Genomic DNA, 13655 nt, shown 5'->3' with positions numbered 1-13655 from the left:
GCCACCATGTTTTCTGTCCAGAACCATGACCAGCAGCCCAGAAAGGAGAAAGGGTGGTGACCCAGGACCCCAAGATTTATTTAGCAGAAGCCACTGGACACCTGCTGCATGTTGGGCACAGGGCAAGGGGCTGAGTGAGCAAAGACCAGCACCACCAGGCCGGGGCAGCGTGGACACAAGCTGGAGGGAGAAATGCCAGCGGAGCGGCCAGGCCCGGGCAGTGGCTATCAGAGTGGTGCAGTGAGAGGATGACAGCTGACCCAGGGTGTGGGAGCGAGGACAAGGAGGAGAAACTTCTGGACTTTGATCCCTAACCTGAGACCTGGGTCCAGGAGAGAGGGAGAGGGGAGTAGGGAAGTGAGGAACTTCTATTCAAGGCCCAGAGTTCATCCACTCCCACACCCCTAAGCAGCAGAGGGAAACAATGGATCCAGCTTTGGGATCCCCAGCAAGCCACTTGGCAGCCTGGATCTTGCAGAGGGGATGCTCTGAGGACCTCCCAAGTCTATTGTGAGGATCAGATGTCCTTGAGGCCAGGAAAGGAGAAAAAGCCATGGATTCTCACTTCTCTCCTAAAATGTGTCCAGAGAGCCTGGATGTGGGGGCAGACCTGCGCTGCTGGGAGAGGCGGGGCAGGAGGAAAGGCACAGCCTCACCTAGTCCGTCTCCCACATCTGGGAACAGCTCTGTCTTTAGTTTACAGGTTTGTCTGGCTGGTTGTTAGTGCAGTTGGTTGGCTGCCTGCTTTGCTACAAAGTGGACAGGCCTTGAGCTTCCCCAATACTGACAGCCTTGCTTGGTGGTGCTGGAAAGTGCACTTGTGACTGAGGTCTGGGGGACGGGCTATGGGGACAGGCGGGAAGGGAACTGAGAACAGCCCTCACCCTTCCTGCACCCCTGCAGGTACTCTGAGGAGGAGACCCGGCAGAAGGTCAGGACTTTCCGGCAGATGCTGATGGAGAAGGAGGGAATGCTCACCAGGGAGGACCGGCCTGGAGGCCACATGTGAGTGCTGCCGTGTGGGGGCAGGGAGGGGCGGGCGCAGGCCCAGGCAGCAGTTGGGTGCCAGAGGGGCAAGGAAGAGGAGGAGAGAGGCACGTGCCCTGTCCACTGGAAGTTGCAGCCGGCCCAGGCACAAGGCAGGGGCTGCTGAGCACCGGGGCATCACCAAGGACCCGCCCCTGCCACCGCGGGTCCCACGTATGGCCCAGCAGTGGGGGAGGCAGCCCAGATCTCAGCTCAGGGAAGTCTGGGCTGCACATCAGGAAACCAGAAATGTTATGACCCCAGCACTGTCACTGGCTGACAGTGGGACCCCAAACTCATCCCTCTGCCCCACTCTTCCCAGCCGCACAATGGGCTCCAGAGTAAATGCGATTTGTGGAAAGTAAGAACCAACCCAGCAAACGCCATTGCTAGCATGGCCAAAGTCTTGTGAGGAAAAGAGAGGTCACCTCTGCTCCTGTCACAGGACAAGAGGAGCACCCAGGTGCACTTTGGATCAAACAGAGAAGTTATAGGGAGCTCGCGTTGTCTCGGATTAGAGAAAAGCTGGGACCACTCACAACCACACAAAGCAGAGCAGGCTTCCATCGGAGGGCGGGGCAGCCTGTCCCAGCAAGTGTGCAGGCCTGTCTGGATGGCCCGACGCCTGGCAGGCAGTGTGCACTGAGGGAGTGTCATTGAATCCACTCTGATCATCAACCTTCCCCTTGCTAAGCCTCGGTGTCCCCACCCACTTCTGGCTTTGTCCCCTGCTTCTCTGGCTGGAAGTAAAACTGAAGCTGAGTGAGAGGCTGGGGTGAAAACCACTATTGGTCATTTCCTCCCGAGTAGGACCTGTGTAGGCAGCGGGCATCTTGCTGAGGCCCTAAATCCCTGTCACCTTTACTCGCACAAAAATCAAATGACAGCAGCACTTTCTGAGAGACTTTTTTTCCATTGTCATTGTCTTGAGAGCAAACAGCACTTTGAGAATAATGGACTGTAATGGGCAGCAGGTGGGAAAGCCCTTTCCGCAGACCAGAAGTGGAGGACTCCCCACCTTATCCCACTTAACCTCCCCTCTCTGGCTTGGATAGGAGCAAAAGCAGAGTCAGAGCAGCCCTAGGCATGTAGGAGGCTCATGGGTGACCTGGGCGAGCCAAGCTCAGCTGGCCTCTCTTTCCTCCCCTCTGGTGGGAAAGGTGACCCCACCGCCAAGTCCTTCTCTCCGGCCTCCAGGAACTCAGAGCACCCTTCAGCAACTCCTGTGCCTTCCCCCGCAGTGATGCCGGCCAGTTCCCTGCAAGCAAGGCTGGCCCTTCTCTTTCTTTCTCAAAAATCTTGACAACCAGATCCTCCCACCGCTGCCTGCACCACCCCCAAACCCAAACGTCCTGGCTTTCTGAACTGTGCCGCCGCCTCTGAACTCTACCTGCCACCTTCTCTCAGCTTTCCAGCTCAGGCCTGTCCTTCTTCCCTCCCCCGGCTCCTTCCTCCTAAACTAATTCCTGTCCTTCCTCAACTCTGCTTTCTCCTCTGGCTACCAGCCCACGTTTTTTCTCTCCTTTCTCCACCAAATTTCTGTAGCCTGTGTGGCATGCATTGTCTCCACTTCCTTAAACCATGGAGGTGAGGCTTCTGCCACGTGACTCCCGTGACCTGCTCGGGCTGTGACCACCTGAGTCCCACTTACCACGGCCCATGCTTTTCTGCAGGCCTAACTTCTCTGGCAGCTGCCACCATTGTGCTTTCCCTTCTGGAAACCTACTTTCCCCCTGGCTTCCAAGATGCAGTGCTCTGTGAGTCCCCTCTGGACCTCTGACAGCCTCTGCCGTCTCCCTCACTCCTGCCCACTTCCCAGATGTTGGTTCCCCGCAAGGTTCTGTCATGTCCTCAGGTCTCTTCCTTCCCTCTTCTCTCTGGGGGATCTCATCCCTTCCACTAACAGGAGAGAACAGAACCCTGTTCTCTCCTGTTAGTGGATGATTCCCAAGTCTTTTCCAATAGTCTTGATCTTATCTTTCCTTGAATGAATGAATTATGTATTTAAGAACTGGGACACACTAGAAAATATGCCACGAAAAGGCTGCAGTGTCTCCTTCAAAAGAAATGTCCTTGAGGATCTGGGCTGCATGCCTAGCCCTGTGCTAGTGCAATGAAGGGGGAGGAGAGAAGGGGAAAACGGGCCTCCTGCTCTCTGGGTGGAAACACACACCTGAAACCTGAAACTTGAAACCGGGAATTACAGGCAACTCCTGACAATGTGGCCACTTGAACCCTTCAGCCCTGTGTGTGTTCAGTGGGGGATGTGAGGGGGACAGGCTAGGGTTGTCAGTCAGGAAAGGTTCCTTAGAAGAGGCAGTGTTTGAAAGGCTCGACGGTCAGGGAGGACCCCTGCTCTGGAGGCAGGGCAGAAGGAAGCCTTGGCATGATTCTGGGACATTAGCTCCGTGAAGACAAGATCTTTATCAGCTTTGCTTACTGCTCTATCCCTGGTGCCTAGAACAATGCAGCTTGACAATTTTCCCAGAAGCCTCAGTTTCCTCCTTTACACAGGAATGGGGTTCCACTGGAAGGCTTCTTATGGCTCAGGCAGCCAAAATGGGGTGAAAATTGCACTCCCAACAGTGACTGCCGCAAGCTAAGGAGGCTGATGGCACGCGAATTACTGAGAAGCAGGGAGGAGCTATTTGCGGTGCTGAACCCAAAGCCAGAGGCAGAGGTGATGGAGGAATGGCCACAGGTGGTCTCGTGCATGCCTTCCTGTTGGAGCTTCACTCCTAGCTCAGGGTGTGGGGGAGTGGAGGGAGAGTGAGGGCTCTGGTGTTAGACACCCCATCTGTCCAAACCTCTAAGTTCAGTGTGGATCCCAGGTCCACCGCACCATAGCTGTGTGACTTGAGCAGCTCCTTGGCTCCTCTGGGCCTCCACTTCTTTACTTATAAAACAGAGATATTAGTACCCACCTCATAAGATTGTTGAAGAAATTACATGGGACAATGAATGTAAGTGTGAGGAACAGTCGCTAGCACGCGGCAGACATGCATCTCTACTAGATGGTCAACCACCACCGTCTTAGTCAGCTCAAGTGACTGTAACAAAATGCCACACAGACTGGGGGGCTTATCAGCAACAGACATTTATTGCTCACAGTTCAGGAGGCTGGGAGTCTGAGATCATGGTCAGCTTCGGGTAAGGAATGTCTTCCGGATTGTAGACTGCTCCTTCCTTATATACACACATGACAGAAAGAAAGCAAGCTAGCTCTGATGTCTCTTCTCACAAGGGCACTCATCCCATTCACGAGGGCCCCACCTCATGACCTAATCACCCCCAAAGGCCCCACCTCCTAATACCATCACCTTGGGGTTAAAGTTTCAACATACGAATTTGGGGGGAACAATCTGTAACAACCAGGATCCCCAGGATCCCAGGAAGACCTGGCAATGGTGAGTACTAGATTGACCTTAACTTGTTCCCCTCTGCTGGCTGTCTCCACCCTCTCTGCCAACTGTGGGGTTCTCTCCGGAATCTCTGAAGCCCTCTGACCACCCAGCAGTCCCTGTGCTCGTGACTTCGGTTTCCTAACCCTGATGCTCCACCCTCACTCACAGAGTGGGCATTTGAGACATGGAGAAATTCAGTGACCACTTAGAGCGAGATGACAAAGAAGAGCCAGCCGAAGGGTCTCCACACTGGTGGGGAGGGGTCTGATTTTAACCTTCTACAGCCTGTTAGAGCCCGTAACACCTCTCACTCAGGAAAGGGTCTCAACAGGGGCCCAGTCCCTCCCAGAGCTTTTTGTCCCCGGGGATCATTCTTCTTCCTTAAGTTAGTTGACTGGTTTGAGTGACAGTCTCTTGTGACAGTCGTCCCTCCAGTCTCCTCTCTGTACTGGATACCAGGATGTCACGCTACTGCAGTAACGGGACGTGATCTCATAGACAGTAAGAGCCAGTGGAAGATTCTGAGAGGTGTGATGTGGTCAGGGAGGTGTTTGGGGACTTTCTCTTTTGGATGATGGATCAGAGGGATGACATTGCAGGAAGAAGAGTGGGGCAGCTAGCACTCTATTCTGGGGGAGAGAAGTGAGGTCCCAGAGACACAGAGCGGACACACTTTTGTCCTTGGAAATGATTAATGTGGGGAGTCCTGTTTTGTCCCAGAAACATTCTGTGGTTCACCATCATCCTTAGAACCAAGTCTAGGTTCCCTGGCCTCCCCACGCGAGACCTAGCCTGGCTTCCCACTCTCAGTGTCACACAGCAGCCATGAGCTGCTGGCAGTTCCCAACTCTGCCCCACATGTTATCACTTCCATGACTTCGCTCATACTGAGCCCTCAGCCTGAAACACCCTAGCCCCTCTTGCATAGGTTCAAAACACCCCATCATCCAAGGCTGCCTCCAAACACTACTTTGCCCATATTCCTGGGATAAAAGTAACACCTTCTCCTTTTGGAATACGCACAATGTTTTCTTTACTTCTTCTAGCTGCTATCAGTTCTTTTTCCCTATTTCACTCTAATAAACAATGACAACTTGTAAAAATCATTGTTTTCATAGTTATGTAATATAATGACATGTTTGGGAGAGACGGTTTATAGAAAACAAAATTCATAAGCTGTTACTAACACAGTGAACAAATTCTTCTTTTTTTCCTTGCACCTAATTTTATCCGTGGTGTGATATCTCTGTGCCTCATTATTTTATCTGTAGGATGGAAATATTAATTGTGGTACCCACATCAGAGGCTTGTTCTGAGCATTAAATGATTAAGTGAGATAAATGTAAAGTGCTTAGAATAGTACCTGACATCTGCCTGTTAGAGCCCATAACACCTCTCACTCAGGAAAGGGTCTCAAGGGGCAGAGTCACTCCCAGAGCTTTTATTATTTTGTGAATTACCGTCCTGATAATATGACAGTCATTATAATATGCACAGTGTCATATTTCTGCCCTGCACTGTGAGGAGCTAAAGGAGAGGCCCCAGGCCTGATGCATCCCTGTCCCTGCTGCCACTACCCCACCCTCCAGGGCCCTGGCAGACCTGACACGCTGGCTGAGTGAAAGAGCAGACAGGGCAGAGCCTTTGCCTGGGATCTGCCTCCTCCTCTGTCTGGATTCATTCATCTGTCAGTTGGCCATTATGCTCCTGGCTAATAGGAAACAGAACCAGTTAATTAGCGAAACTGCTGGCGTGAGGAAGAGCATGTGACGGGCGGTCTTTTCCCAGGTCAGAACCTTGCCCATGGCGGCCAGTCCAACACGTGTCCCGTGTTCAACCTTGACACGTTCTTGGCCCCTCTGCAGTGGACTCTTTGGGCCTGCTTTGGTCAGGTATGTAGGGCTCAGCTTGTTCTGTCACAGGGAGGAACACCTCCCCTGCAATTCCATGGATGTGGTGAGAAGTAAACTAGGTCACAAACATGAACTTAAAAGCAGGAAATGTTAAACAAATTTAGAACTCAGTATGTACACCCACAACCGTGTCTATAAAGTAGGGAGAGGACGGCTGAGCTAACATCTACATCAAGAAAGCCCAGCCAGCTAAGTCAAGGGCTGTCCTATCCGGATATGACTTCTCAAAGCCAACTGCATAGGTGAACAAACTTACATTCTTCACGCAAAGGTCCCAAAACCACAGGGGATGTTCCTTTCCTTCTCTGGGCCTCAGTTTTCTCATCTGTAAAATGGGGGTGCAATTTCTCTGAGTGGCTCTGCACGGGACTTGTGAACTGCAGAGAGCTATTTAAACGTTAGAGAACATTATGGCTAGTGATATTGTCATCCAGAAAAGGCAAGATAGGAGAACCCAGAGTTCTAGCCCTGGGAGATCTTGCAAAGCAGATGTAGTGGTACCAGTCCCACAAAGCCAGAAACAGAGGCCTCAGCCTATACCCATTGATATCCCTGGAACTGCCAGGACAAGTCTTACCAGGAGGTTCGGCACAAGTCTGAGACCTTGTGCCTCTCCCGAGCCTGCTGCTCATACCCTATGCCTGTCTTTCAACGCTCTCAAGTAAACCTCCCAGAAGGGATGGAAGAGTAAAAGCGGCTGAATGGTAAGGCCTCAGGGAGAGAGAACGGAGTTGGGGGGGAGGAAGTTCTGTCCTTGGGACAATGGAAGGCATGTCCCTGGGGGTGTGGCCAGCAGAATGAAGAGGGCACAGTGAGGGAAAGGAGGTGCTCGGTGAGGGCCTGGACTCAGTGGCTAACTCAGCTCGGATGTCAGGAACAAGATAGGATCCCTGAAGAAGACAGTGCCCAAATTGAGCTGTTTTATTATTTTGTGAATTACCGTCCTGATTTTTGTGTCCCGATAAATGGAAGCCCCTCCTCTCAGTGCTAAAGACTACGTTTTATGTGTCAGGCATTTGTGTGCCTGAGGGCTGTGTGAGGTTGATGAGTCCTTGGAGGGTGGGGGCTGGTTAGGCCGAGGAGTTGGAGATTTCAGGGACAGAGACAGGAGGTGGGAGGCCACTCGGCTTTAGGAGGAGGCATGTGGGGAAGAGCAGGGAGGTTTGAATGAAGCGATATGGGGGTGTTTGATTCTGTGGGAGTGAGGGGAATGACATGAGCCTCTCCTCCATCCCCCCCCCAAAAAAAACCCTGTCCTACCTGGGTGACTTCAACACTGCCAGGCGCAGGCTGGTGTTTGGGAATTGAATGGCATTCTTGAGATTCAAGATTAGCAGATTAGTGGGTGCTCTGCTAGAGATTGTCCCTGAAATATTTTTCCTTCAGTAGCTGTGGTCTGTCTTCCTTGCTCTCTTTCATGTGTCACAACACTTTTCTCCCTGGAAGAGAAGGTGTTGGTGTCAGACAGAGGATCCTCGTCTAACAATGGAAACTGTATGTGGGACAATAGGCGCTTCAAAGACAGAATCTCACTCCTCTCCTCAAAGCTAGAATATTCTTCCCTTCGTTGGATAGATAAGGACCTCGAGGCTCAGTGAGCTTGGTCATGCCTTGGATTCAGACCTGTCTGTGTGAATCCAAGCTCACATCATGTTCTTAATGCTCTGCCATCCAAGACCATTCTTTCGGCCTCCCTGGTTGGGGCAGGGAAAGAATGAGCCAGGCAAATGGCACCAGGAGCGAGGGTAGTTCTGCCAAAACCAGGGCTGACCCTCTGTCCGGGAGGGGCACTGTCTGAGGCAGCAAGGAAGGAAAAACAGAGGTGGGGGACACTACCCTGGAGCCATTATCCTGGAGCTGGGCCTTTAGAGGGTTGCTTCTGGGCTTGTTCAATAAAAAACAAAGTTGCACAGCAGCCGGTACCTCAGCAAATTCTCCCAACAGTCCTATAACACAGTTGTCACTCTCATCTTGAAGCAGAAGCTCAGAGACGGGGCACGACAGGCACCAGGTCACACAGTGACTCAGGGACTGTGTGTGATTCAGGCACATCTGCAGCTTCAAAGCGCATGGGCTTGCCTTAAGCCCAGCTGCCTTTTGGAAAAAAGCATTATTCTTAGATGTGCCTGCAGGGTGCAAACATCTGTGACAGAAGGCTGGGATAGGACAGGGGTTCCCGCTGAGTGTAGGGGAGAGCTCTGCAAGATGGATGGGGCGCATCTGAGGCGGGCAGAGTGCTGGGGCCCGAGCCTGCTGCCATCAGGCAGTGATTGATGACAGCCCAGCAGCAGAAGAGCAGGGAGGCCTCTGGAGGCTGCAGAAAGGAGGGCGAGGAGAGGCTATGAATATTTCAGAGAGGCGGCCAGGGCTGGAAGAAGGAGGGGTGTGAGGGAGGGAGGCATTTGAGCAAGGGGGGACGGCTCAGGGACTAAGACAGCTGGCTTAGGGAAAGACAGATATCAGTGAGGGGGGGTCTCAGTAAGGGAAAAGGAGGGTTAGGGAGGTGGAGTGAGCTTAAAGAGAGGAAGGGGGCTCAGAAATAGGGCAGTGAGGTTAAGGGGGACAGGGATCGATGAAAGGGGCTCAATGAGGGGAAAGGGGTTTGGGTGGGGGGGTGCAATGAATGGGACCGAGGGACAGAGACTCAGTGCCGGGAGGGGACTTAGTGAGGGGAGGGGCCTCACTCTGGAGGAGGGGGCTCACTGATGAGAGAGGGAGAACTTAAAAGGGGTATGGCTATGTGAGGGGGAAGGACTCCATGCGCTTGTTTCTCTTTCGCAAAATATGACACCATTGAGGTTGGGGGGGCGGGGATCTGTAAGGGAGGCTCCCCGTTGGGTTCCTAAAATCCCGGCCTGACCCTTTAGGGGTCGAGGCCGCAGACCCCGGAGCCGGCCGCACCCCCTCGACCTTGGACCTTGGGGGGGGGGGGCGTACCAGGCCTGGGACGCCCTGCACTGAGAAAGGGGCAGCGGGAAGGCCCCGCCCGCGGGAGCGGGTGCTGAGCGTCCCTGTCGCCGGCAGCGTGGCGGAGACCCCGCGGCTGCCCGAAGGCGCCGAGCCGGGCCTGGAGTACGCACCCTTTGACGAGGAAGACAGCCCGGTGGACTGCGACTGCCCGGCCGCCTGCTACCGCGGGCACCGGGGGTACAGGTAAGCGCCCCGCGTAGGGGGTGCAGCGGGCGCGGGGTGGTGCGGGCGGGGCCTTCCCTCCCCCTCACCGCCGCCCCGCCCCCCGTCCCTTCTCACTCAGGACCAAGCACTGGTCCAGCAGCTCCACGTCGCCCCCTCCCAAGAAGAAGAAGAAAAAGAAAGGCGGCCACCGGAGGAGCCGGTGAGAGCGCCGCCCGGCGGCGGGGTCGGGAGGGGCGTGGTGTGTTCCCCGCTGTGTCCAGCTCTCGGCCCGCAGGGACCCAACGCTGCATTTGTGAGCCCGTCCTCGCTGCGCCCCTCTACCCATGTTGAATTCCAGCCCCTCACTGTGCTGCCGCCCACCAAGTGCCCTCTCCCTACCTGACCCCTCCCGTCACTCAACTCCCTTCCTTTAACCAAGCCCCACCCCCAATGAGTTCCTCCCCTTCACCAAATTCCCGCCCCTCTTTGAGTCCCCCACATGCGCGCTCACCAGCCTCAGAACCAGACATTGACCGCGCCTTGACTCAGTCCACCTGTGGGGTACCCTCCGCCATCCCCCAGCGGTCCTGCACCCACTACAAGTGTGAGTGGCCGGGGGAGGAGGAGTGTGGCTCGGTCTCATCTGTGGTTCCCATCTCTAGATCCCCTTCCCCTGTCCTGAGTGACACCCTGGCAAATGTATTGGGCTCCAACTAACCCTGTCCATCTGTCTGTCCTTTCTCCCCTGGCCCTCAGCAAAAAGAGAAGACTAGACTCCGAGTGCAGGTCAGTGATGAAGGCGGGCAAGGACCAGGCCTGGCTGGGGGGGGTGTGTCTATGTGTGGGTAACATTCCAGGGCCATCCCCCAGAGGCAGGAGGCCTGGCACCTGAGGGCCTGGACCCTGGACACCACCAGCTTTCCCCCCACAGAGGCCAGAAATCCCACCATTACAGCCTCTAATCGTTGGGTTTGAAACTGTTCTCTTACAATGCCAAGGGGGCTGGACAGGTGACCAAGGGACAATACAGGCAGCTCCATCAACTACCCTTAGGGACCTTTCGGACCCTCTGGGCTTTGGCTCGCTCTGTATAACAGGCAGCTGGTTTCATGGCCTGGGATCCCCTGTCCAGCTTCAATGTCCCAAGCATGCAGGCTTCCTCAGCCATTTCCAACTGCCCCTCCCCATCCTGGGCCCCAGTTCACTAGAACCCGTCTCCCACCCCTGTGTCTGCAGCTGTGGGAGCTCCTCACCCCTGCGAAAGAAGAAAAAGAGTGTGAAGAAGCACCGCAGAGACAGGTATCCCCCTCCCCTGGGGACTCTTCTCCCTTCCGTGGGGCGCAGGACCTGACTGGTGCCCCTGGGTCACCCAGACAGGCTCAAGAGAACCTTTTTATGGCCCTACAGGTCTGATTCTGGGTCCAGGAGGAAGAGACGGCACAGGTGAGCGGTGCCCTATGGAGGTGTGACAGGAGGATGTGGACAAAGGCTAGCACCCCACTGCAGAGACCAAGGCCCAAAGGAAGCCATAATGGGAGGGGGGTGGTGAGGGTCCTTCCCTGCTGAAGCCTCCCCCTCCAGGGACTCCTTCTCAGAACCAGGCAGGGGACTGAGGCTGGGGGAAGGAGGATGAAGGCCAGTTGTTTGCAATTCTTGCCTGCCCCATGAGTCAGCCTTGACTTGGAGGCCCCAAGAATTTCCAGCCAACATAGCAGGTCCAATGTCCAAGCGGTGTGTCGGTAGAGGTGTCAAGAAGGCAGAAGCATTAGAACCCTGAATTTGTAGGGAAAGGGCATGCCAGGCAGAAGGAAGCCTCAGTGAGTAAGAGATGGGGTGGATGGACTATGCCTAGAGATGGAGTGTCTGAGGGGCAGGTGTCAACCCCCAGCTGACTGCCAGGCTATGGAGCTGGCTCCACCCCAGCGGGGCTCTGAGCAGGGGGAGCCAGCATGGGACTCTGAGCAGGACAGTGACTTGTTCAGGATGGACTGGGGGAGAGGAGAGGAAGAAGTGAAAGGCAGGAACCCAGGCAGAGAACCAGGTGGAGGAAGTAGAACGCTTAGCATGGAGGAAAAGAAGATATGGGGCAGTCACATCCCCATGGTTGGCATGGAGCCAGAGCCCCTCTCAACAGCCCTGAGGGTGGGCAGAGCCCCAGCTGCATTCTTGCAGTGGGAATTTGCCCAAGGCTATTTACCAGGTCAGGAAGGAGCCTAAATTTATAAACACCTAATCCTGGCCCTCCAATTTCCCCTACCCCTTCTCATGGGCCAGTGTGGGCCCCTGCTGCACCCATTGCTCACCATCAGCTTGCACAGCTTGCACTCGGGCCAGTTCCCATCAGTCCTAGTCACCTAGAGATGACCTAGGCTAGACCAGCTCCAGATGGGGAGAATGACGCCCAAAGCAGACAATATGGGTTCGAGAACCCAAACCTTTGCTCCCCTGTCCTGGACCTGCCCCCCGCCACCCACTCTGCTCCTGTGAGAAACATGTTCCGGTGTTTCTTAGCATCCATCTCCTCGTTTTTGGTAAGAAGGAGGCATCTGTTCAGGACTGCAAGGATTGAGGCGGAATTTGGTGGCCTCAGGGAGGGTGGGGCTGAGAGACCTTAGGGAATGGGGTGAGACCTTAGAGGGGTAATCAGAAGCTTTTCAATCCTTTTGTCAAAGGCAGGAACAGGGCTGTGGGGCCCACCCCAGAGAGCTGGGTAACATGGGATGGAGGTCCAGAGGAGTAACCCAAAAGTAGGGAGATCATGCCCCAGGGAAAGCATTTCTTTCCTAAACCCCTGGTGAGCTGGCCCAGGGCTGGGCCATAGTCTAGAGGACAAAGAGGCAGGAGGAGTGGCTCTGCCTAGGAGGGCCCCATCTGAGGGGACCTGGGGCACAGGGAACGCAAAGTATGGAGGGGCCACTCCCCACCCCGAAACTCATCAGAGGGGCGTTTTTTGAGATTGATGCCAGAAGATAAGGGCAAGTCACCCTTCTTCTGGGGCTGGGGCCACATCACCTTTGGCACTCCCAGAGGGTGCAGCAGTTGGGGCCCAGGCAGGAGATGGTCATGCACCAGGACTTACAGGAGAAGGAATGAATGAGAGTGAAAGGGACCAAAGCAGTGGGTGGCATGGGCAAGTCCACACCTGCTAGGGACGCTGAGGTGAAGAGAGGAACAAATCTCAGATCCATACCTGGGCACAGCGGGGCTCATGAGGCCCGCCCTCCCCTCCCTGGCTCAGGCTGTGCTGTCACTGTGGTCTCTGTTCTCTGTAGATCACGAAGCTCCAAGAGCAAAAGAAAAGAGAAGAACAAAGAGAGGAAGAGGTGAGCACTCTTCCCCATTCACCAGCCCCTCAGTCCCCACCCCTCCCCCACACAGCGAACCTGGCCTTCTAGAATCACAGAATCAGGCCCTTGGAGATAGCTCATTTTGTACCCAGATGGAAAAATTTAGAACCAGAGAGTAAGCCAAGAGCCCCTGTGAATCAGTGGCAGAGCTGGAACTGGAACCCAAGCCTCTTGCCTCCCAGTGGCGGGGTCTTTTCAGGTCAGTCTTGTCACCCCACCTCCCCCAGCTCTCCCATCACAAGAGCACCAGCTTAGGGGTGAGCGAGATCTTGCGGCACTGGAGATGTCTAGAGAAAAGAGCGCCTTTTCCTGATTCCCACAAATGACCCACAGGGATTGGCTGGGCTTTAGGCCAGAATGGACATCGTTCAGCGTTTGTGTTATTTTTGTAGGAGACTGGGGGGGGAAGGGGGTGGTCAGCAGTGGCTTCCATCAGGCCTTCACGGGGATCCCCCATGGGGAGGTCAAACAGAACTTTGGCACAGGCTAATTTCTCTCCCAGGCCACATGCCACCGAGTCCCCAGGCCGGAGGTCCCATCACCACAGCAGCGGCAGCTCCCACAGCCCCTCGCTCTCCTCCCAGGACAGTGATTCCAGATCACCCAGCAGGTAGCTTGTGGGCCACTGGGAGGGCTCCACCTGTGGTTGTGCTTGGGGGAGGGGACTTGCAGATTAAATGCCCCCAAGGGCTGTGGAGCCCCCGCTGATAGATAGAGCGGCAGTTAATCAGTGGGTAGTTTACCAGGGCAGTGCTGATGCCAGCCTGGAACTGGGCGAGGCAGAGCTGTGGCCCCTACCCAAAGGCGGCCTCGACCTTGAATGGAAATGCCGCCTGTGGCCTGTGTGAGGG

The 13655-nt window shown here is 55.0% G+C and overlaps 1 protein-coding gene across 3 annotated transcripts in view; it reads left to right on the top strand.

Moving 5' to 3' along the window:
* Window positions 1-13655, top strand: part of SRRM3 (serine/arginine repetitive matrix 3) — a 54575-nt gene that overhangs the window by 26227 nt on the left and 14693 nt on the right. For 2 of the 3 annotated variants that reach the window (XM_074328407.1, XM_074328408.1), the window contains exons 3-10: window positions 904-1005; window positions 9368-9496; window positions 9597-9677; window positions 10214-10243; window positions 10694-10756; window positions 10865-10900; window positions 12730-12780; window positions 13307-13414. In XM_074328407.1, the coding sequence (XP_074184508.1) occupies window positions 904-1005; window positions 9368-9496; window positions 9597-9677; window positions 10214-10243; window positions 10694-10756; window positions 10865-10900; window positions 12730-12780; window positions 13307-13414 (600 nt within the window). Of the gene's footprint in view, window positions 1-903; window positions 1006-1055; window positions 6323-9367; window positions 9497-9596; window positions 9678-10213; window positions 10244-10693; window positions 10757-10864; window positions 10901-12729; window positions 12781-13306; window positions 13415-13655 lie in introns of those variants that run through there. The other variant, XM_074328409.1, reaches the window with a different exon arrangement.

The sequence above is a fragment of the Rhinolophus sinicus genome, linkage group LG03 (assembly GCF_036562045.2).
Source record: "Rhinolophus sinicus isolate RSC01 linkage group LG03, ASM3656204v1, whole genome shotgun sequence".
NCBI classification, from domain to species: domain Eukaryota; kingdom Metazoa; phylum Chordata; class Mammalia; order Chiroptera; family Rhinolophidae; genus Rhinolophus; species Rhinolophus sinicus.
Note: the sequence above shows the minus strand (reverse complement) of the source record. Positions and strands in the feature narration are given on the sequence as shown.